Below are 23,603 nucleotides of genomic sequence, written 5' to 3'. Positions count from 1 at the left end.
TGTGAGCTATGGAAATACAAAACAGTTTTCAAAAAAGCTTTAGTTTTACATTTAAAATACTTTTAACCTGTCGCATATTTACACTCTACATTGACCATAGAAGTGAGTGTCAGAGTGAGTGGTTGTTTGATTCCTATTTTATTACACATCAAGGTAAAAAAAAAAAGAAAAGAAAAAAAAGGCCTACCTAAGCATATCTGAATAAATGACGTTACCAGTAATTACAATATTTCTGAAATATCCATGATGGACTCTATTGGTTGGATTAAGATTTTTAATTCTCATCTAAAATATCGCATTAACACACAGTGCAGTATGTCTGTTTCTGATATTTCTCGACTCCTTATCTATTCCCTTTGTACTTTCCTTTCATTCTGCCTCAGTTTAGATTTGGATGTGAAGAACAGATAATGACTGCTGACACTGGGTCGCATGGTGGCAGGAACACCTAAGTAAAGCAAACAACCTTTGTTTTAATATTTGAATACTCTTGAAACTTGACATTAATAAAAATATATTTTTTAAAGATGATCAGACATATTCTGTAACACTGCATATTTTTAATAATGGATCACAATGGAAGCCCCAGTTTGAAGTCCATGGCTGCACGACATGCAGAAAGTAAAACAGTAAGCATATCACTTAGTGTTGCACTGGTTTTATTTAAGAGAGCAGAAGCTGAGAAGGAGGCAGAAACAGAACAAACACTTTCAGTCTGTGCATGCTGTGATTTAAATGTCAGCTGTCCGCACATGAGAAACTCATTTACTTCTGGTCCAGTATATTATCACAGTGCTTAAATACTTGTTAGAGAAATGCTGTTCTTCAATTTTGAATGGTCCATTTATTTCATTTTATGACAGAGTTTCACAGAATGTTCTAAAAAAAAAAAGAAGAAGAAAAGATTGAACTCAATCTAAAAATACAGACTAATAATTGTAATAGTGAAAATATGAATTCAGAGAAATGAAATGGCTACAAATGTATGTTTACCACATGCTGAAGACTATAGCACTTATTACCTGGGAGCACATTCAACAGATAAGACTATAAAAAAACTAGGTTAACTCTCTGGATCCAGTTACTCATTGGCACCTATGACGGAATGAAAAGAAAAATTATACATCATTAATTTTTATTGAAGAAATAATGATGTCCAGCAATGATGTCAGATTGTCTAAGTCACCTACCACAGTTATAAAGGACGTTAATTTTATGAAGATCTAGAGCACTCGGTCCATCTCGCTGGCCAATAGGAATGTAAGGATCTGGTTTGGGGATGATCGTTGGTCCACCGTCTTCAGAGAAGGCATACCTGCATGCATAAAGTATATGCTTGTAATGCCCCAGCACAAACAAAACAAAAAAAAACCCTGTTATTATGTTGCCTCAAGGAGCAGCATACCTTCCATAATGCATGACAGAGTTGTAGTCATATGGGCTGTTGAGATTGTTTGTCAGCTGTTTCCTGAAGTTGTGAATGCGGTCTGGTAGAGCACAAAAATAAAGGACATTTGATTGATTGACTGATTGTTGTGTCATGCACAAAAGTGCCTGGCCCTCATGGCTCTATAAGACCTCAAAATGTACAGTTGCAGCAGTTCATCCAATATTCCAATACATTTCAAATCATTATAAAAGGTACAGATTATTTTACAGCTCTGTTTTAATCCTTAGAACACTTTAGCCTGCTTTTTGCCATTACTATATTGAAACTTACACACAGTGGCTATAAGAATGTGCAATATACATAGACATATGTTTTTTTTCAGCACAACCTATAGGCAATCTGATTTTTGCCAACTTGCCAAGAAAAACAACTCAAATTAGTTAAATTTCAAAGTTCGCTTGGCTCATTTTTATGAACAAAAATAGACGGAAAACTGTCTATTTTGTGATTTTAGCACCATTATCACTAATGCCTTTTTCTTTTTAAAAATATTCAATATAGAATTAATCATAACTTTGACTCATAGACTCAACACATTTTGTAAAGCCTGAATATGTGATCTGTAAACACACACCCCCAGGATGTCCATATAAGGAGTTGTGTATTATTCCCACAGTAATTTACCAAGGGTGCTCTTGGGTTAACTAAGGGTTAAACAGTCTGACAAAATAAAATCTGCTGTAGCATGGCATAATCAATAAGTCAATCATCAGCGCACATAGAGGACATTTTACTAAAAAGCACATTATTTATGTCATCATAAATAGGAAAACACAACATGAAATGAACCTCATCCTCAATCCTAACCTGGCATGATGTTATTCCATACAATTGTAACATAGTGGTCTCGGTCAGAGCGGGACTGCTCATGGACAAAGCCAAGAGCGTGCATGAACTCGTGGGAGGCCACTCCTGCCCACATGCATCCAGGAGTCTGCAGTGACAAAGTTTGGCTTCCCCCAGTCTGCCCCAGGAATGACCAGCAGCTTGGAGAACGCAACAAAAATCTCATGCAATAATTATATAGAAACAACACAAAGGTGCAACATGTTGTCAGAATCCTACTCACCCATATCTTGGCTGAACGTCGAGGAAATTACCCTCATGAGTGCGTGGAACAAATTTGATGCACGTTCCAGCGGCGATGTCTTGCATCCCGGTTTCTATGGTGATTCTGTCCATGTCGTCTAAAAAAACATGAAGCAAAATTGTGACAAACATTCAAACTGCAAATAGCCCCTCTAAAATACTTGCTCCATATGAATTCATATACCGTATAGTGGGGAAATGATGTATGGAACATAAACAAATCCATCGACTGATTTAGGCCACAGACAGGAGTTGCCAGGGCAAGTTATTGCACTCTGCAAGTGTGAAGTGGCAATATCGCCTTCTCTGAATGTCACGCCTCGAGGTGCTCGCAGCCCTTACGAGAGAAAAAACAAACATGCGTCGTACATGATACGAACAGGCATGATTTCGCATAACTTGCAGATTACTTACTACTGTTGACTGCCAGGATTTGATCCATCGCATTTATGTCATCAAAGTCATCATCTACATTTAAAGAGAAATAATGATAGGCTTCCTCTGTTTTACAAAAAAAAACACCATAAAAAAATGTTGTTAAAAGATTGTTATTTACATGCATGATGAAGTGCACTTAAAGGTTTCTTTCTTGCCAAGAGCCCACCTGAGTATTTCCTTTTCAACCTCACTTTACCGTCATGTACTCCTGTGGAGTTCTGTAACACAGAGGTGCACATTAAAAGAGTTGGGCTACAAAACATAATGGGGCTGTGATCTAAAATATTTGTACTGACCTTAACAGGGAGAAGGTACGCCTGGGTCAGCAAGCCAAAGAAGACACAGAGGAGGATCGTGGTAGAATTCATTGTGGGTCAGTTTGGTAGACCACTATCAGTCTGCGGTATTCCAGTGCAAATGAGCTCCTCTCCTCCACTGAATCTATATAGCCACTTCTCCTCCTGTGCCCTGTACTGATTGGGCACATGTTCTATGATGAAGCACGATTAAGACCCCCTCATCAACCCGCGTGTGTAATTTAGCCAAGTCCACTGCTGAGCCGTAACAGGTGGTCCCGCTGCTGACCCTCACTTGTGCCCTGTATTTACCGTACGTCAAGATTCAGCACTTTTGTGTTTTGCTGCTGGATGTGCTTCAGCTCAGCAGTTGCTATCAGGAGAATAACTGTTCGCCCCATCCCACAGACTAGCAATTTGTGTCTGACCGAACGTGGCAACTAGTGATTTAGTGATAAACTCAGCTGATAACTGGCTTGACGGCAAACATTTTCTCATATAAATATAAAAACAAAACAGAATCCTTCTCCCAATATTATCTTTATTTTTGTCCCTGGGGCAAATTTAAAAGGCAGTGACACAGGGGAGAACTACACTTGATGGGAAGTTTAGTGAATTTCAAATATGTGGTTGGTGGAAATGCTGAAACATAACACTGCTGTATTTGAGTTGAACGTTCTTTATTTAAAATGTGGATGCTTCCATGACCTATCACAAAACTAAGTAAGTGCCCTCTTTAGTCTTGGTCTGCTAAGTGTAGAAACCCATTTTATTTACATTCATGTTTTCTCAGACTAATTTATGAAATAATTGAAACTCTATATAGCATATAGTGGCACATGGAAGTTCAAACTAAATTACGATGAATGTCAGTGTTGACCTTCTTTGACTGGTCTCTCACACCACTTTTACTGTCTCAACCTGTTTAAACTCACACATTTGCATGCACAGAGAGGAAGTGATCACAGAAATGTTTATTTAAAATGTCTTTCAGATATAACAGCAACGTCTTATATTAGCCTCCCCTCCCCTCCACTCCAGTCTGGTTAATAATCATCCCTGTCACCTGTGGGAAAGAAAAGAAAAGGAATTAAACACGTTTTTTCCTTCACATTTTGTATTACCGTTACAAACGTCTGAAAGCAGGTTTGGTACCAACCGCATTCGTAAAGCTTGTTGATTTTCAGCCTGTCAATGTGGCTGAGAGTCGTTGCTTGGCCCAGCTTTGTGTCTTTGCTTTTCTTAGGAATGATGGTTGGCTCCCCATCCTGAGAGTAGGCATACCTACAAACATACACATCATTACAAATATGTGAAGTATACAATGAGGCTGTGCATTGATTAAATCAAGGTTACACTGCTTACATCCCAAAGTGCATGATTGAGCCATAGTCATATGGCAGGTCCAGATTGTCCGTCCTGAATTTCTCAAAATTCCTTAAACGATCTGTTGGAAATGGGAAACGTATTTATTTATTTATGTACAATATTAGGCATTTTACATCTCTATTTGTGAAAATTGGTACCCAGATACGCGTCGTTCTAAAAGCTGTTTGTGGAGATTTCATGACCCAATGCCACCCCCTCTTTCCCGCCCCATGGAAATTACCCCTCCAAATGTTTGGCCACATGATGGTGACATAGTTGTCCCGGTCAAAGCGAGACTGCTCGTGCACAAACCCCAGGGCATGCATGAACTCATGGGAAACCACTCCAACTTGGACACAGTCGGGGCTCTGGAGGGACACGGTCTGTCTTCCACCACGGGAACCAAGGTAGGACCAGCACCTGCATTAACAACCACAAACACATACATCGAGACACTATTTCGAATTTTTAAAATAAGTTCTGCAAGGTTATGAAATAAAATGTTCTCATCCCCTCACCCAGACTTTTGCTGGATGTCGATGTAGTCTCGCTGGTGAGTCCGAGGCACAAATCGCACACAAGTTCCTTTCTCTATGTTCTCCATCCCTTTCTTTATCTGCTTTGTATCAATTTCAGCTGTTGGTTTAAAAAAAAAAAAAGAAAAAGTTGTTAAATGTATGAACAATATGACTGTGATCTGTTACACTACAGAAAACAACAGCATTGTATTTAAATAGTCACATTGAATACAGAAAATGCGATTCCAATAACTAAGTTAGAAGCATACTGTAGTCAGGTGACAGCTTGTACGGAATGTAGACATGTCCGTCCACCGACTTTGACCAGAGGCAGCTCCGTGCAAAGCAGACTTTGGAGCGTCTTCCAGCAGAGACAGCAATGTCTCCCTCTCTCAGGCTGGTGGAGCCATCAATGATTCGAGAAGCTGGGACAAACATCAGCGAAGTCATAAGCATTAGAGACTGGAAAACATGTGTTACAGTATGTTTCAAACAAATTGTCTGCAACTTACCTTGGAACTCATTTGCTTTAATGATTTCATCCATCGCTGTCCCAACAGCATCCTCCTCACGCTCTTAAAAAGAAGAATATTAGTCAATTTGTGTGTGTCTTTACTGCAGTCTTTACTGCACTCATGCTACAATCTGATTAAAATTGCATTGACTGTACCTTTAAAGCCAACAGGTCCCCATTTTGGGCTGAACAAAAAATTCTGCAAAAGGGGCAAAGTTGTACACGATTCAAAAACGGTTGTTCAACCTGTTAAATTCAACCTGTGCATATTTACCTGAGTGTGTGCAGCTGAAATACTGGAGGAGACCATGCACAGGAGGATAATCCGGTCCATCTTGGCTGCTCAGATGTGTCGTCTGTGTTGCCATTTTACTTGGAAACACTTGGCTTTATAAGTGTTTCCAATCACTGTCCTGAGATAATACCCATGATTATCTCAGGGTAAATTACATGGTATGGTTAGTGTTATTTGTTTGAGTGAGTTTAATCCCCAAATTAGTTAGATTCTTTCATAAACAACAACTCCAACAGTAGGATAATGTGAGGTCCCACAGTGTATAATAACAGCTTCAATTCAATCACTAGCTTCAAATTAAATGTTTTAATGTGTGGCATCTATCCATGGCAATTTAAGGCTTTGGTTGTATGATTCACTGACCAGGAGTACTGTTTTCTTCCTACTGAAACTAAGCTTACCAACAGTTTACATGCAGTGGTATTCTAGTAATATCTGATGATATGTGACAGTAACAAAACTTCACTTTTTTAGGTTCATGCAAATCTAATCTAACAATTGCATGGCAGCACAGGGCTGGCCCTATAGGTATAAGTGAACTGAGCGGATGCTTGGGGCCCACTTACCCCCAATTTCAACATATCCCTTCAATGAGTGAGTGCTTCTGCCTCTTTCTGCTGCTTTTTCCAAGATAACTTTCACTTTCCATATCTGGCAGTTATTCAAGCGTTTAGGAATTACGCTACCGAGAAGCTGATGTCACAAACATGTGACGCGCTGCTGAATCTTGTCTCCGTTGATCTATATCTTTAGCTACATTCATGAATCTAAATCGTGTTTATCGTAACTAAATTGCATCCGTTCCATGTTTTCAAAACCAAGGCTCTTAAACTGGTTTTCTAGTTTGCAGCAAATGCAATGTCTGCTGTTGTATTTAGTTATTTTTTCACTTTCAGTATACCACACTTGAAAGATTAAAACAAGTTTTATCATTTTACTACCCTCTCTCCACTGATTTGGCGTAAATAACAGCTATAATATATAGGTAATTTATAGTATTACATTTGTATCAATAACAGACTCCTAGGTGGTGGGAAAAAGTCTTGGCTACGCCCTGAAGGTAGCTTTAAATGTGAGATTGTTGAAGGCTGATCTGGGTATTGAGTACACACCATAACTTTAAAAAAATATCCAGTGAGACAGTTCTCTGAGTGAAAATGTCTTGTTGATGTCACAGGTCAGAGAAGAATGAGCAGTCTGGTTTCAGGAGACGACATGAGAGGGAATGGTCATTTTTACATACTTATTCTCATTTTCATTTGAATAACATATTAAAAGTGATGACTGTGATTACTCTGATATTTGTGTGGGAAAACAAAGATGTTTGCGTCAATCTGTAGAACATGATGTGCACACCTCAGGACTGAGATTGAATCTAAAAATTCTTTAAGTTTTAAGAATTGGCTTTAAGAAATATTGGCGCTGTATCGCGATTCGAATCAAATTTCGATTAATTGTTCAGGCTGGTTCGAGCCCCGATTTGAACAAGGTTCTTTCTGCATGTACTCCCCGTGTGTGTGAGGGTTTTCTCCGGGATCTCCGGCATCTTCCCACAGACCAAAAACATGCAATATGGGGATTAAGTAAATTGGACACTCTAAATTGACCGTAGGTGTGAGAGTGAATGGGTGTTTGTCTCTACATGTGGCCCTGGCTGTGGAGGATAAAGCGGTAGAAAATGGATGAACGTTCAGGCCTGACAACCAAGGTAAGCAGAAGTCCATTTGTAAATGCACATGTTAAACCTCTAAACAGCAGCACTTCACTCTTTAACTTCATCTACAAACATGGTCATCAAGCGTATGGAAAATGAATATACTCTTCTTCATGTGAAAATAAATTATCGCCCGAACAGGGACTTGAACCCTGGACCCTCAGATTAAAAGTCTGATGCTCTACCGACTGAGCTATCCGGGCTCTGAGCAAACGCAATGGAGACAGATATAACAATGGTAAGGTATACCAATTCGAATACTATTTAACTGACGTTGAATGTGGAATTCTGCAGAAATGTATGATATCATGGGCGAATTTGCACACCTCACGTACCCAGCGCGACGTGACCATTCCACGGTACGACGAGATAAAGTTGCCGTCAAACACGAATTAACTGGAACAAACCAAACGTCGTATGCTTAGTGTTTGTGGCTACAGCTAATTACGGTGCAAACGAAGAAGGAAAACAGCTGAAGAAGTTCACCCTTGAGCAGAAAACAATAGTTAACGCTGTGTGTTGTGTCGCCGAATTGCAGGAGCAGATGAACACATGGCGACAAGCCGTCCTGGAGAACAGACTCAAACTGGAGGACATTCAGAAGCAAAGGCAGCGTGTCGAGCAGGAGACGCTTGAATGGTAATGTGATTCATTTTGAGCTAAGTTTTGTTCTGTGAACACCAACATGAGTCCTGTAGTGGTCATGTGTTGTGCTCGGTTCAGTCCAAATGTGAATGCAGGTTCAACACAAACAGTCACTAACTGTTGCTTTCACGCCTGTAATGATTGTGTTTTCAAGAGACCAACCCTGTGAGGCCTGCTGGGTATTTCAATGCTATCAACCTAATTCTATTTTTTATATATGTTTTTTTTTTTTTTTTTAAATAAATTACTTATTCTATTTATTTATTTGTGACATGTTTGGTTGTAAAGAAGATTATTAGGGCCACATGCAACTAAAAACTGGAAACAAAAAAGAAGAAAAGAATTCTGAGATTTTGATTTTGAGATTAAAGTCAGAATTCTGATTAAAGTCAGAATTCTGAGATTTAAAGTCAGAAATTCTGTTATTCTTTTTTAAATGTTTGTTTCCCAAACAAATTTCACATGACCCTTATTCTCTTCCATATAAAAGCCCTTGTCAGGTGTAAAAATATATCAATGAAGTCTCATCTAAGTAAGAACTAAAACCAATGAGCAGTATGAGCATAGACTGAATTCAGAAGGGATAATACTGTATTTAATCACATCCAATTGAAAAAGATTTGGAGCACTACTGCACAATGATATATTGTTGAAACTAAATTAAAGAAATAATTCAGGTATTTTGTGTGGTTGTATGAGGTATGAAGGCGCTGACCAGACCTGACAGGCATTTGCTGCTATTGGTAACTGTACTGTTTTGTGTTGATTTGTGTGTAGTTGTTTACTGTCTAATAAGTTCAACTCTCATTTGCAGCTCAAGAGAATCTGAGCAGCGAATGGAGTTGACAATGGCAAATAGTGGAGTTATTGATGTGTTACAGCAACTGGGTCAAATGCTGCTAAAGGAAAGGGATCTTTCTGAACAACTGAATGGTCAAATCTCAGAGGACAGGTATTGTTGTGTGTTGTGTGCACAGAAACGGATGTTTTAAATGTGCAGACCTGCTCTGTAAACTTCCCCGTGTTTCAGAAACCGAAATTTAGAGGAAAGGAGTGAGCGTCTAACAAACAAGGCAAGAAGCCTCACTGCTGAAATTTTGGAGGTGCAACAACTTCTGGCAGAGGCCAAAACTCGCAATGTGTCTGGTAAGGAGAGTGTGGAGGATATCTACATCCTGGGCAACTTCTTTTTGCTAAAGTTTGTAATAAACTGCCTATTTTTTTGCCAACAGCAGAGGCTTTGTCCACTGATCCACTCTGACCACAAAGAGAAAGTGAAATCAAAGCAAACCCACGTGATTCAAAAATGTATATTTTTATTTGTTTTGTAAAGAATCGCTTGTTATTTCTGTGTGTCATTTAATATTTATGAATCAATTTGTATATATTCTGTTGGACCCAATAAAGTGTTTTCCTTTATGTCACCCTATTTTTCCTTTTTTAATTTTTTTCCACGTATCGCTGATGATAGCGAGAGCAGACCACATACAGGTCCCAGTCTGATTCTCAGAAATAGCATACAAAATCAAGAGTGTGTGTCACTCAATATATCTAATACAACCACACTTCAAAAAACAAAAACAAACCAACAAAAAACCTACACTTAATCGAAAGTGACGATCGAAAGTCCATTGATTTAAAATGAAATATATATATATATATACATATATACATATGTATATATATATATATATATAGTCACATTAACAGTCGTTTAAACTTAATACACTCACATAATACATTGCTTCGCCTTTTTATGCCTTCTGACGCGTTGAGGCTTCCGTAGTTTATAATGACGGGAGGAAGGAAAAAGAGGAAACGTGTTTTTCTAACATAGGATAAGACGCGTCGGATCCAGTTGACAACGATCTCTCTGCTGTTGTTGTTTCCACTCACAGTCCTGCTGTCGCATATATCCCAGCATATGATCCCATTTGAAAAGGTGGATTTGACAGTTAGTGTTGTTTAATCCTCGCCGCTGTACGGCACATGGTGAAAACCTCACTCCTCTGACTGACATCTTTTTATGGTAAGCGGCTATTTTTAAGTTCGTAAGTAGTTGTTACTCGTACCATAATATGTCGTCTACTTAAAAATCTGTTAGAGCAGCAAAACGGCACATTCACCGCTAGTGACGTTAGTACGACACGTGTTGGTCAAAGGACAGATTCAGGCTTTAATCATTGAGCTTCAGCTTTAATCATTGAGTGTATGATCGACTTGTAGTGCCTGTAAATGATTGTGATGCAATATGTGTCATTTATTTGTAATAACAGACTAGTGTAATTCATATGCTTGGGGGAAATATAATTTTACGATTATCCATACAAAAATAATCGTTATTCGCGATGTTATTGCAATAAAATATGTATATAACTAAAACACACTAAGATCACGTGACCTTACATTTTGGTTGGAAACAAAATACCCTTTTTTTTATGTCTGCATATTATTTGAAAGATTATTTAAAAAGTGAAAAACAGCTGGCGCCCCCTTGTGGAATTTTCAAGTTGGAAAGCATTTTTTTTTTGTGAACTTTTAACAATCTTTAACATTCACTGTTATCTTTTACAATCCATCGTTTTTATTCCACTTCTAATTATTCTGTAAAGGATGCCATGCAGGTATGGGATAACCTCGATAAATGACATATCAAAACATGCAGCAATAGTGTGCTGTTAATTTCTTCGCCGTTATTGCACCGGATGAATAGGTAGCAAAGATCAAAGACATATGTTAAAAGATCAGAGACAGTTGCAGATTAAAGCAAATATCAAAGACATATTTGATCAGCGTTGCAAAAAAATGTCTCTGATCTTTTAAAAACCTGTCTTAGAACTGTCCATAAAGTTAAGATCAAAGGCAGATGCAATTTCCTTTTCAAATGTTAGGGCATTCAATGAAGGCAAGTATCAACATGAAGAATTCAACAGCACCACTGTTTACTTAAGTAACAACACAGCAATTTAAAAATAACTCCGCATTACGTTTAAGTGACGTCAGGTTTATCTGCACCAAGAAGAAATTACTCCAGTAAGTTGACACCCAACTAACTGTAGGTTTATCTGTTTATTTTGCCCCAAGTCTGGTAAATAAAACCTACAGTGATGACGACTTGTGTTGACCAGCGCTCCGTCTTTGATCTTTGCCCAAATGATGAGGCTTTGCTTGGACTGAGAGAAGTGAGGTCTTTCCTGAAGCAATCTGCCAACACAGAGCCTGGCCCTCCCGGTATGTATATACTGTATGTACTGTATATAAACTACAGCTCTGGAAGTTCATGTCTGCTCTGTTCTGTGCTCTGACTTTCTACTTGTTTAACACATAGACCCTCACACAGTGTTGGAAGATAAACATGTGGAGTGTGACAGACAGCGAGAGTGCAACTTAGCTAAAGAGGTGTCGGACAAGATGGTCTGCTCAGCCTGCAGGTGCCCCTTCATCAACCGCGAGGAGCAGGTGATCATCATCAAAACACTCCTCGCTGTTTTGTTCCAGTACAAGATGCTAATGTGATGAATGTGTCTTCTGGGTGACCATGTCAGATGGAACACTACAAGCTCGACTGGCATCGCTTCAACTTGAGACAAAAGTTGGCAGGGTTGTCGCCCATCACAGTGGAGGAGTTTGAGAGGAAAACTGGAGCTGGTGAGAAAGCCCTACACACCTAGCACAGAGTGTAAGAGGAAAGTAAGGGAGCGATGGTAACAGCTAATTGATTTCCACTCATCTCTATACAGGAGACATGTCCAGTATCTCAGGCTCAGAGTCTGATTCAGAGGAAGAGAACAGCGATGGTGGGGGAGCAAGCAGTAACGCCCCTGGCACAGACATTGACGGCTCAATTGAAACCAGTTCAATGACTTGTCGAGTCTCCAGTAAAGTGGTTTTCCAGAACTTAGGTGGACAGTATCTATCAGTCCATCGCTGTATTCTGCCGGGGAAGGTGAGTTGCAGCAGGTTCAGTCATTGACAGTGTACCGTTTGTCTGTGTGACCTTCTCACTTCATCCTAACTTCATGTTTTGTTCTTGCAATCGTTTCAGGCAAATGATGAGCTGGATGCAGTATCCTCTCTAATGGCTTTAAGTAGAAAGACAGTGTGGGTCATTCTCATGACAGGTGGAGGCCATTTTGCTGGTGCTATATTCCAAGGGTAAGCAGAATGTGGTTGGTTTTAGATTCCAGATGTTCCACAGAAAGTGAAGAGCCATGGGACACACACACCTCTGTATTGACAGCTGTATTTGTGTTACAGAAAAGAAGTCCTTCAGCACAAGACTTTCCACCGATACACGGTGCGAGCGAAGCGCGGCACCGCTCAAGGGCTGAGAGACTCTCAGAATCGCAGTCACGCACCGAAGTCTGCAGGGGCGGCTCTGAGGCGACATAATGAGGCAGCTCTCGTCAAGGCAAGATTATTATCTGTTCAGCTATTGTAGTTATACTAATGCTTAATAGTGTTTTATTCAACACATCAATGGTCCACATAATCCTGGTTAAGTCCCATCTTTGTCTCATTCAGTTCATGATTAAATCTAATTTGGATTCATATTAGTTTTAAGGATTTAACTGCATTTAAACGTGTTTGGTTAAGTCCTAATTATTATTTAATTAATATTTTCACCATATTTGTTGCACTCAAGCATCGGTATTTCATTCAAAATATCCCAATTTATTTCCTATGGGATAGAAAAAAATAAGTGCCTGTAGCTTTAAGGGGATCGGGGTCTGTCGGAGCAGTTTTTCTGACCGCGTTCAGACGTGATAAGTGTCGATATGTATGCTTTTTCCTTTTGTAATTTTTGTCAAATAAATCCAAAAACACAAGTTACTGTGGTGGACACACTTTGTTGGAAAACCAGGGTGTTCTGAGTAAATATGGTTCTTTACAGACTAGTTAATGTAAAATGTCTATGTCACTTTCATGCAGGATATTCAGGATCTCCTTGTAACCTGGGCCGAACACTTGAAGGAGGCCTCGGCAATATTTATACGAGCCCCCAGCTACAACAAGAGCATATTTTTTAGTGGTCGGGCAGCACCTTTTGACAAGAAAGATCCCAGGATCAGCACACTTCCCTTCCCAACGCGCAGGTCAACGTTTCGAGAAGTGCAGCGGGTACACGAGATGCTTTCCACAGTTCGTGTTTACGGTAAGCTGAATAACATACTTGGAGTAATAACATGTTGCCTGCTCACTGTCATACAGCCAAGGTATAATCAGAAATATCTTAATGCAGGGAGAGACACAGACATGTCTGCAGTCTTCAGTCCGTCGAAAAAGGTGTGGAAGAAAACTGTCAAATCAGTAGAACCGAAAAACTCTGATCAAGAGCCGGGTAAGTTTAACATGTCTGGATATGTGTGTGTGTGGATTTCCAATTTTAAAGTAACTGTAGAATAACTTTACAGAAGTATTGTATTATGAAACTTGGTTTTATATCATATTTCCTCTTTTGTTTGGCATCAGCAGAAGAAAACCCAGATAGCTCAGATAAAGAGGAGGGTGGAGACATCCAGCTACACATGGAGGAGCTGACATTAGGAACCCTGGACCTCAGGGAATATGAAGTATGTCCTCCCAGGCACAAGAGAAGGAGGAGGAGAAAGAAGGAGGGAGCCAAAATGCAAACTGAGGGTAGGTCAAATCCAGTGTGCTGTCACGTAGGTGGACAGAGCTACGTTACAGGAACCCATAGGAATGCTCATTTCTTACTCAGAAGTTCAGCAAAGTTCATGAAATTCCATATCGATCTGTCACAGAATTGAGTAATACAGAAGCAGGTGAACAAGAAGAGGTGTTACAGGGGGCTACACCTGCAGAGGACGCCACTCAAGAGACGCAAACAAAGACCAAGGGAAAGAAGAAAGCAAAGAGCAAGAGACAAGTGGAGGGTGAGTAGGAGGTCTTTTTCTTACCATTGCTCCCTACACTGAACATCTCTCTCTCTCTCTCTCTCTCTCAAAACTCATAATTCAGCTTCCTGTGTCTTCATAGAAGCCGTTGATGAGTCATGGGATTATGGCCTGAGGGACGGCCTCTTTACGGCCTGCAAGACTGGGGACGTGGACGCCCTAAGCAGCCTGTTGGAGCTGCGTGAAGGAACCACAGAGAGTCAAGAGCAGTTGGTGACCAACAACTCAAACGTGACACTTCTCAATAAACCCATAGACTCCGCGGGCTTCACTTTGCTGCACGTTGCAACTGCAGCAGCACAAAAGGCAGTGGTCAGGCTGCTCCTCGATGCAGGAGCAGACCCGGCCTGCAGGTACGAAAGCAAAACCAGCTGCAGTGATCAAAATACACTTTCACTGTGATCATCAGTAGAATTTGTGCAATATTTGTTTCACAGGGATAACAAAGGGCAGAGCCCGTATATTGTCGCCCCTGACAAAGACACGAGAAATGTCTTTCGTAAATACATGGGCGAGAATCCTGACAGATATGACTACGGCAAGGCACAGGTGAGAGCCGATGCTCTGACTTAATAAGTGGTATCCATCACATTAAAGCTGCAAGTTTATTGGTTCACATTCAACTCCGCTACACCTCACAGGTGCCTGGGCCACTGACGGCAGAGATTGAATCCAAAAAGGTGGAGAAGAAAAGGGCTCAAAAAGCAGTGCGAAAACAGCGAGAAAAAGAGCAGAAGGAGGAGAAGAAGAAAGAGGAGCTGGAGGCTGAGGAAAAGAAGAGGTTTGCGTCTCTGAGCGATCGGGAAAAGGTGAGTTCTTGTGCATTTTTGTTTATTGTTTTTAAAAGAAGAAGAGACGTGAATGTTCAGTTCATGTGTTCTGTTTGTTTTTAGAGAGCTCTGGCAGCAGAGAAAAGGTTGGCAGAGCAGGTAGCTGCATCAGGAGTCAGCATCTCTAACATCAAGTAAGACCCACAAGCGCCAACTGAGCTGTGCATTAATTCCAATTAATGTTTGTCACTCAAAAATGTCTGCTGTGTGTGTGTGTGTTTTTTATGTTGGTTTCCCCTTGTTACCAGAAGGTGCTGGTCGTGTGGGGAGTCTTTGCTTGGGAAGGTCCCGTTTCAGTACCTGGACTACTGGTTCTGCACCCCTCGCTGTGTCCAAGCACATCGAAAAGCAAACCCTCTCCCAGGCAAGAACTAACACCCACGAGGACATTTTTAAAAAAAAATGCTACCTCATAAAAACACACGTAAATGTTGTTCATGACTGCCGGTCTGATCATCGTCCAGTCCTGAAATAAAAGAAAGCAAATGACATAACCTGACATAACATGGCCTATTGTGATCTATAATTATCTTGTAATTATGATCATGAAGCTGCTGGTAACTTGGAACTTGTTTAGATCCGGAACATCAAGTAGATTTGAGCGTGACTCTCCCTCCACTAAATCCTGTGTCAAAGACACTTTTTCTATTTTATTTTTAAACAAAATCCTGCAATTCATCAGTAATAACTTCATCTATATTTAAATAAATGATGATTAAATATCTTGGATGAAAAAATGGATGACCAAAAATAACACTCAAACACACTATTGGAGTATAATGTGGAATTACATCAGGGGTTTTATTTGCTAAACTGTACCAATGCACCAGATGGGATTAGATATAGATTAAGTTGAATTACAGTGGACTAGAGGTTGTTCTTACAGTTGATAATGTCAACTGTAAGTTGACTCATGTCTGTGTTATCAAGTATCAGTCCATTTTCAAACCAGTGTCACTTTTTACGTCAAGAGAGATTATTTATACACACACACAAACTACCTTGAACAAGGAAATAAAACACATTTTTACAGCATCTGTTGTTTCATCTCCACAATCCATTTGTCTTAACCAAGTAAAAGGATCATGTCCTAATAAATCAGACACTGTCTATGGATTGTGAGAGTGAGGGAGATTGCTGATGTTCCTCAATCAGCTAAATCCTTGCAGTATCAGGTCATAAACTCTGCATAGCTTCACATAGAGAATGGATATGTACAGAAAGAACCACAAAAAGTATTCAGCAAAATGCTACCTCCAGAAACTAAGACGTCTATGGCCTGTAACTCTTTTCTCAGAGACAATTCTCCTCTTCCCTCATCTAAAGTTTGTTCCACAGGTTGTCTTAATATTTCTCTCATTCTATTTTTACAAATGTCGGCGTTCTCTGCAGTGTATTGTTTGGTTGTCACTGTAAAATGAAATAAAACCAATTAATTTAATTTAAAAAAAAGTTCCATTCTCAATCATAAATTGAAATCTATATTATATGAATTACCCACCATCAAATTCAAATTTAGTTTTCAGTGACAGGACCAGACAATAGGGGCTTTCTTCGCGTGAAATGTTAAAGCAGGTTTTGACTCCACTGAAATCTGCATGATCAAGAAGAATGATGGCACATAGTTAATGCAGGTGAACTGCTCAGCTTGCTTGCGTACAGTACAAAATTCAGTGCACTCTGTTATGATTTATCGACAGTGAAATTGAGCTGAGGCCGATCCATGAACAGAACCCGCATGTGTGCTGGTGCCCCCTCCAGCTCCAGCACTGTGATCTTGTTGGGTCGGGTGGTGCTGAGTAAACATCCTGGGACATAGAGAGTCATTTGAGGGCCTCTGGCCGGCCAGTATCGCCCTAGGTTCACACCATTCAGCCAAACCTGACCCTGGTATAAAACAAAGGGAAAAATGTCAACATCAGAGCAGATAAAACTGTTTTACTCCAAGTACCACATCCACATTACCTTTCTCCATTCACTAAGTCTGAGAAAGGTGTCCCATGCTAAGCCGTTGGGCTGTAGCGTTCCAGTGTAGAAGGTCGGTCCAGCTGAGGCTTCCTTCTCAGGAGTGGTCAGTGACTGTCGATATTCAGGCCATCCGCCAGTGATGGCTCCATCGATATCCAGAGGATAGATCCTCCAATCAGTCAACATGTCTTTACCCAGGAACAGGTTGCTCACAAGGCCCTGAAGAACACAAACCGTTTACCACCAAGCATTTGAACTCTGAGTAACTGAGGAAATAGGCATTTTTCAGCGCATGTGTCATCATCACAGCTAACAGGAGCGGGAGTGGTGCTTACTCCATATTCAAATAGATAAAAAATAATCAATATTAATAGTTTGCCTGCTGGCGAAGTACTTGTACTGTATGAGTAATGTATCTAGAATTCTGTAACATCATCATATCCTTTTTGTGGATTACGTTTGACAAATATTTTTAACCCTTTTTAAAATTAAAAAGTCTCGTTTCAAAGTCTTTTTTAAAAAAAATAAGGGCAAAAGGGGGAAAAAATACTGTTTTATCATGTTTGTACAGCAGAAGTTTAGACAATGTCAACAAAATTGTCTAAACTCTTGATGGGATTATACATTTTTTCCCCATTAGTTTTTCTATTTATTGATCTATTTATCCGTTTTATGTTATTAATATTGTTGTATTGTCTCTGTCCTTAAGATTGTGCCATCTATCTTAGGTTCTGCATTGGGACTTTTTCTTTTGCCAAAACAAGTGAGTTACCTTGTAATCGTTGATTTTGCTGCCAAAGTTAACCCTGCCCATGTTCTCAATAAGGATGTCCAATGTGTCCCCCTGCTGTCCAGTGATGTTCATTACCAGCACTTTGTCCCTTTCCAGCAGGCCCTGGAAAACCTGCTCATACAGACACACATGCATGTTCACCAACATGAACGCTGAAAAGAAATGAACACTTGAAACGTCTACATGTCATTACACGAGCATGAATATTTGCCGTTAACCTGCAGTGTTTTGTTTTTCCCCCACATACATGACCTGAAAATGTAATTGACCAGGACAACAATAGTTCATTGTAAAGGCTTACCCCATTGATGGACACATATGCACGGTCATGAACCCCATTCAGTGGGGAGATGAGTGGCGTGGGCTGCGGGAGGTCCCGGGGCAGCGTGGTTCGATACAGCATGTATCCATAGTACTGGAACACAATAGACATGACACGTTGCAGACACAAACGGTCTAGAAGTTCTCCATGTTTTACTGTCACGACAACACCTGTCCCCACCGTACCTGCTTTATCTCTTCAAACGTCAGTGGATCCTGAGATCTGACTGGCCCCAGAGGCGAAATGGTGTTCAAAACATCATTGATGCTTCCAACCTGCAAACGTTTTTTCCTTTATTGACATCAAACACAGCCTGTTCCGCTCTTTATCGCCATAAAATAAAGCTGAATTACCTTTCTCAGGGTCACAAAGCCGTAGGCAAACTTGGGAGTTGCTGGTGGCATGGATCCGGAAGGAATTTCTCTGAACTGCAGAGGAATTAAAAATCAGATTTCAGATATACATACAGTACAGGTGTCGTCGGGTCAACGGGGCGATCAGAAGTACCTGCTTGATGACTTCTCTGATAGCCAGCAGCTTCTCTGTGGGGTCTCCTGCCTCAGATAGCGGGGCATCGTAATCGTAACTAGTCACGACTGAGCGATACTTGTTGTCATGATCGGCACCTTGAAGAGAGAAATACTCCGAGATGAAGGAACCAAAAGATAAGACTTTTATCAGCACTGCTATATTCATATCAAAGGACTTTACCATTCCAGTAGCCAAAGTTAGTGCCTCCCTCAAACATGTACCTGAGAAAAAAGGGGAGGATAGACTGAGCAACTGCATTTGTATCCATTTTATTTTTCACAAAGGAAACAGTGGAAGGACTGAGTTTGGACATACATGTTGACGTTGGCCCCCATGGTTAGCATCTCTTCTAGTACTTTGCTGACCTTCTGAGTATTGACCACAGCATGCTGATCTCCCCAGTGGTCCAACCAGCCAGTGTAGAACTCCGAGTTCACCTGCAACACCATTTATAAGTCAGTACCTCCATCCTACCTTTAGTTGGATGAGATAGAAATTACTAAATGAAAAGAATTTTGACATTTAACTGACCAGGGGGCCTTGAGGTTCAAACCGTCTTTGCCGACTGAAGGCTTCAGTTACATTGGTGTCTGAAATGAGGAAAGAAACTGAGGTCATTCTACATTTGTGTACGATGAGCTTCACATAAGCAGATGCCGTTTTGTCTGTAACACACCTGTGCCAAAGTCCACCGTGGCATATAATCCTTCGAGAGTACCGCACTTCATTTCCTTGTCTGTGTTCCCGTCGGTGGTGAACAGCACCACGTCTTCACCGAGAAAGTGGCGAAACAGAGTCCGCAGGTGACGCATGTAGTTGTAGTCACAGGCATAGTAGCTTCCATATTCATTCTCCACCTGCATTTCGGAAAGATGGTTCATTTAAACCAAGACCAAAACACTTATATGTGGTATACATTCAGTACTCTACCTGGACACTGATGATGTTACCCCCATTGATATAGAGCCATGGTCTCATTTTGGGAAGGAGAACAGCAAGCCAGTTACTGACTGCCTGCAGATAATCTAGAGAGAAGAAAACAAATACATGTGATATGTTACATTATAAATAAAGAGATAAACATGCACGGGGCATGTTGTTGCACTTGTACCCGTGTCAGCAGAGCGAAGTATGATGTTTGGTTTCTGAAGAAGCCACGCCGGTAATCCACCCTGCCACGAAACACACAAGATATGTTTATTTTTATTTATTTTAATAAGAAAAACTGACTCTAAAAATGGACAAAGTTTGAGAGTACGTTTCTCCTTTCTAATCCAAAGCAGATTTATCATATGATCAGTCTCTAAAGTCTAATATTTAATCAGTATACATAATTGTTCAACTACAATGCGAAAGCAGACGCATCATTAGTATTTTAAAACATAGGAAATGCACCTTCAAAATAAAATGTTACTGCCACTGCTTTACTGAGAACCATTACATTAAACAGTATTATTTACTTTCATGAAATATGCTGATTTAGAAATTGTGCAATTTAGAATGTTTTCTATTATTTTGTGTTTTCTTATTGTTTTATTTTTTTAAGGTAGAGATCCATTTTCTTGGAAAATCCGCACCTCTATTTAGTCTGTTAGTTTGTGTCCTACAAATAAATGTCACTGACGTTTCTGTTAATATAATACTACTTAGCCTTTATGTATTGACATAAACAAAGCAAATGTACTACCATTTCCCATTCTGCACAGATGTACGGTCCTGGACGCAGGATAACCAGAAGACCAGTCTGATTGGCCAGATCCAAAAAATGCTCCAAATCTCTGTCAGCTGTGAAGTTGTGGACGTCCGGTACAGCTTCATGGAAGTTCCAGGGCACATATCTGTGGGGAAGCATTTTAATGTCAACCAAACCAAACAGAAAGGTAGAGTACTATCCCAACCAACAATATCCATATATGTACATTATGGTTTTGAGCTTACACTTGAACAGCATTGAGACCAGTCATGTACATCTTTACGAGCCGGTCCTTCCAGTATTCCCGGGGGATTCTGGAGTAGTGGACACTGCCTGAAATGAACTGAAAAGGCTTCCCATCTTTGAGGAAACAGTCGTTTTTGTAGTCTATAGAGAAAGATCTTTCACCGGAGACCTGCAAGACAATCATGATTATTGAATATGCAACATACAGAAAGAAATAATACAAATTCACAGAGATTTTTTTACAAAATATGCTCCAGCGCAATTGGTAATCATAAAAGGAAAAGGCTGAAACCCAGGGCTTATCTCTGCCTCTCCTTTACAATCCATATGTATCAGAGACATATCCCGGATTATCAGCAAGATGAAAGAGGAAAAAATCAAGAAAAACATAAAATAAATACTGCTTTAAATTCAGTCCTGGATTATTATTATTATTATTATTATTATACATTTTAAATATTTTGTAGTTGACATTTGTTTTCACTTCAGTTTACTTCCCTAAAAACTAAAACAATCTGAACGCAAACAGGAAACGGCATCTAAATCTTTTAAGTTCCAGGGCAAATAAGTCTGCATTGACAGTTTATTCATATATTGTTGTATAAAAGTCAGTATGTATGATGAAGTCTATTAATACTTCTGTCAGCAGAAGAATTTCACAATGATTGAAAAACGTGAAATATGTCACTATTTCCACTATGAGTGATCACGTGACTGTTCCGTTATTCAGTCAACTTGGGTGTTTTGAATCTTACCAGGTTTTCACTGAGGGACAAACAGGAGACGAAGAGTATCAACACAGCGGCCGCCATGTTCGCTGCCTACCTTCCTCCCTTCACCGCCTCCACCTAAAAACTACCCGTTTTCCACCACAGTGCTATGAATTCATGTCTGTAGGTAGTTTCTCTGTCCTATTCTCCACATGTTTGTTGAATGTGTCCATTGGGGAAGTCACATGACCACGACTAAGCATGTGATTCTGTATGGAACCTGCAGGGTCCTAAACTCCGCCGCTTTCAACTCCATCCAGTCCATAAGCAGCTCCACACAATTTTGCAAAAGCAAAAACAACAACAGTAGTGGTGGTTACTACCTCACATGTTTGATTATAACAAATCACAAGACTTTGATTCAGATGAGAATGAAGAATACATTTATAATTATAGGAGAAAAGCGGTAACAAAGTACAGTAAAAAAACAGTAAGAACTTAAGTACAAATTTATGTATCTGTACTTTACTTTGCTATTTATATTTCTAGCAACTTCCGCTTTTAATCCACTAACTATGCCCTAACTATATTTGCTACTTGTTACTAACAAATAAAATCAGAAGAAGAAGAAGAGTTGGTAATGGTCTGTGTTTATAAAGAGCAGTGTTTCTCAAACTTTTTCAGACCAAGGAACACTCACGGACCGCCTAACTCAAAATAGCCCCAAAACAATATGCCAACTTCAGCAGTTCACAATTCACAACCACCTAAAATGAACTAGTTGATTTGATATTAAAAACAACACATATATGTCGCAGGCAGTTTGAGAAACACTGACATTTTAAAACATGATATGTTACTTGCTTGTCACCTCGCAGACCACTAGTGGTCGCTCACGGACCACCAGTGGTCTGGGGACCACACTTTGGGAAAGGCTGATATAGAGCTTTTCTAGTCTTGATGAGCTGCTTTACACTATAGTTTTGCCATTTACCCTTTCACACAACTTTCATACCCATTCACACGCTGCAACATGGGGTTAAGTATCTTGCTCAGGGACACACATAGACTAGCAGGGCCAGGAATTGAATCCCCAATCTTTCAGTTGCAAGACAACTCACCCTACCACTGAGCTACCATGGCTTAATCCTTAATTTCAAGTATACTTTTACTTCCAAAAGTATATTTTATATCAGAAAATTACTTTTGATACTTAAGTACAGTAAATGTCATATAATGACTACTAAGACTTACTTAAGTAATATTATAAAGAATGTAAATATTTTGCCCTGACCAACAATGAATACTCATTATAAATAATCATGACCTTTTAAAGTAGATAGTGCTCTGCCAAATCTCCAGAACGGTTCAAAAGTCAGTTAGACATGTAGACTTGTAGAGCACATCCAATTAAATAATGACATATATAACAGTGCATAGTGTTTTTTTCTGGGGTAAAATGTGCATTAAATATATGATATAATGTTTTCACCACATTGTGTAGACTCAGCATAAGATTCATTGTTATTTGAATGATGACAACAGCTCAACTTTCATCATTAAAACAAGTTTCTTTTGTTTTCTTTTAAGATGATTGATGACGCTATTAATACCAAGAAACTGATGTAGATGATTCCATTTTTGATTGTGCAGTATCACAACAAAATAACACATCTGCTGATAGACCTTCTTATGCAGGACACTAGGTGGCGCTGTAGTGCTTAGTTTAGGAGCACCATTGTGCAGGATGTCGGGCTTGGGACAGACAGAGAAAATGCATTTAAGGTGATTTAATCATATCCTCAACAAACAACAAAGACAATGCATCTGCATCCAAATGGTCAACATTAAATCACTCATCCATAAAATGTATATTTTTTTAAAAAAGCATGCCAGGACCAATGCAGTTCAGTTGTAGTATTTTTTTTACTGCTTCTAATATTTTACCCAAATAATTCATCTAAGTCTGTTGTATCTGTATTGCAGGAGAGCAGTGGACTCTTGTTACTATACTATACATGTGTAGGAAGTGTGTGAGCCAAACAAAAGACACAAGCTGTCTGCCTGCAGGCCGTCATGTTGACAATGGGTGAGTGAAGCAGATGATGTTGTAGTGTGTAATGGAAACCCATTTTCTTAGTCACACACACACACGCTTCTACAGATGCTCAAACTCTTTCTTGTGTTCCACCCCCTCTGTAGTAGTATTTTTATTATTGTAGTCCACGCAGTAATGTCATTTCCTGTGCTGCCTCTTTACCCATC

At 39.7% G+C, this 23,603-nt stretch overlaps 4 protein-coding genes and 1 non-coding gene across 5 annotated transcripts; 1 reads left to right on the top strand and 4 right to left on the bottom strand.

The window, feature by feature from the left end:
• Positions 1 to 999: 999 nt before the first annotated feature.
• Positions 1,000 to 3,345, bottom strand: hce2l1 (high choriolytic enzyme 2-like 1). Its single transcript, XM_044019849.1, has 9 exons — positions 3,274 to 3,345; positions 3,144 to 3,195; positions 2,954 to 3,007; positions 2,724 to 2,876; positions 2,520 to 2,637; positions 2,258 to 2,436; positions 1,406 to 1,487; positions 1,191 to 1,315; positions 1,000 to 1,095 (listed from the first exon to the last, which is right to left on the bottom strand). The coding sequence occupies exons 1-9, from the start codon at positions 3,343 to 3,345 to the stop codon at positions 1,082 to 1,084; spliced, it is 849 nt and encodes a 282-aa protein (XP_043875784.1). The 3' UTR covers positions 1,000 to 1,081.
• A 930-nt stretch (positions 3,346 to 4,275) lies between these two features.
• LOC122765539 (hatching enzyme 1.2) lies at positions 4,276 to 6,195 on the bottom strand. The gene is made up of 9 exons (XM_044019846.1): positions 5,948 to 6,195; positions 5,830 to 5,872; positions 5,672 to 5,734; positions 5,429 to 5,584; positions 5,160 to 5,277; positions 4,883 to 5,061; positions 4,639 to 4,720; positions 4,433 to 4,557; positions 4,276 to 4,339 (listed from the first exon to the last, which is right to left on the bottom strand). The coding sequence occupies exons 1-9, from the start codon at positions 6,005 to 6,007 to the stop codon at positions 4,320 to 4,322; spliced, it is 846 nt and encodes a 281-aa protein (XP_043875781.1). The 5' UTR covers positions 6,008 to 6,195; the 3' UTR covers positions 4,276 to 4,319.
• Positions 6,196 to 7,812: 1,617 nt separating this feature from the next.
• On the bottom strand, positions 7,813 to 7,885 carry trnak-uuu. The gene has a single exon. It is a non-coding gene; the product is annotated as a tRNA-Lys (tRNA).
• Positions 7,886 to 10,108: 2,223 nt separating this feature from the next.
• ankzf1 (ankyrin repeat and zinc finger peptidyl tRNA hydrolase 1) lies at positions 10,109 to 15,574 on the top strand. Its single transcript, XM_044019794.1, has 16 exons — positions 10,109 to 10,356; positions 11,412 to 11,558; positions 11,656 to 11,786; positions 11,873 to 11,975; positions 12,068 to 12,273; positions 12,373 to 12,482; positions 12,585 to 12,738; positions 13,260 to 13,482; positions 13,570 to 13,668; positions 13,800 to 13,967; positions 14,093 to 14,224; positions 14,328 to 14,598; positions 14,683 to 14,794; positions 14,887 to 15,054; positions 15,139 to 15,209; positions 15,324 to 15,574. The coding sequence occupies exons 2-16, from the start codon at positions 11,435 to 11,437 to the stop codon at positions 15,448 to 15,450; spliced, it is 2,199 nt and encodes a 732-aa protein (XP_043875729.1). The 5' UTR covers positions 10,109 to 10,356; positions 11,412 to 11,434; the 3' UTR covers positions 15,451 to 15,574.
• A 270-nt stretch (positions 15,575 to 15,844) lies between these two features.
• glb1l (galactosidase, beta 1-like) lies at positions 15,845 to 21,581 on the bottom strand. The gene is made up of 16 exons (XM_044019802.1): positions 21,384 to 21,581; positions 20,628 to 20,797; positions 20,377 to 20,527; positions 19,801 to 19,861; positions 19,620 to 19,714; positions 19,366 to 19,546; positions 19,221 to 19,279; positions 19,005 to 19,126; positions 18,870 to 18,910; positions 18,666 to 18,784; positions 18,512 to 18,586; positions 18,344 to 18,433; positions 18,138 to 18,251; positions 17,816 to 17,947; positions 17,041 to 17,262; positions 15,845 to 16,962 (listed from the first exon to the last, which is right to left on the bottom strand). Exons 1-16 carry the CDS (start codon positions 21,438 to 21,440, stop codon positions 16,759 to 16,761), a joined length of 1,893 nt encoding a protein of 630 aa, XP_043875737.1. The 5' UTR covers positions 21,441 to 21,581; the 3' UTR covers positions 15,845 to 16,758.
• Positions 21,582 to 23,603: the final 2,022 nt, after the last annotated feature.

The sequence above is a fragment of the Solea senegalensis genome, linkage group LG2, assembly GCF_019176455.1.
Source record: "Solea senegalensis isolate Sse05_10M linkage group LG2, IFAPA_SoseM_1, whole genome shotgun sequence".
In the NCBI taxonomy this organism is placed as follows: Eukaryota; Metazoa; Chordata; class Actinopteri; order Pleuronectiformes; family Soleidae; genus Solea; species Solea senegalensis.
Note: the sequence above shows the minus strand (reverse complement) of the source record. Positions and strands in the feature narration are given on the sequence as shown.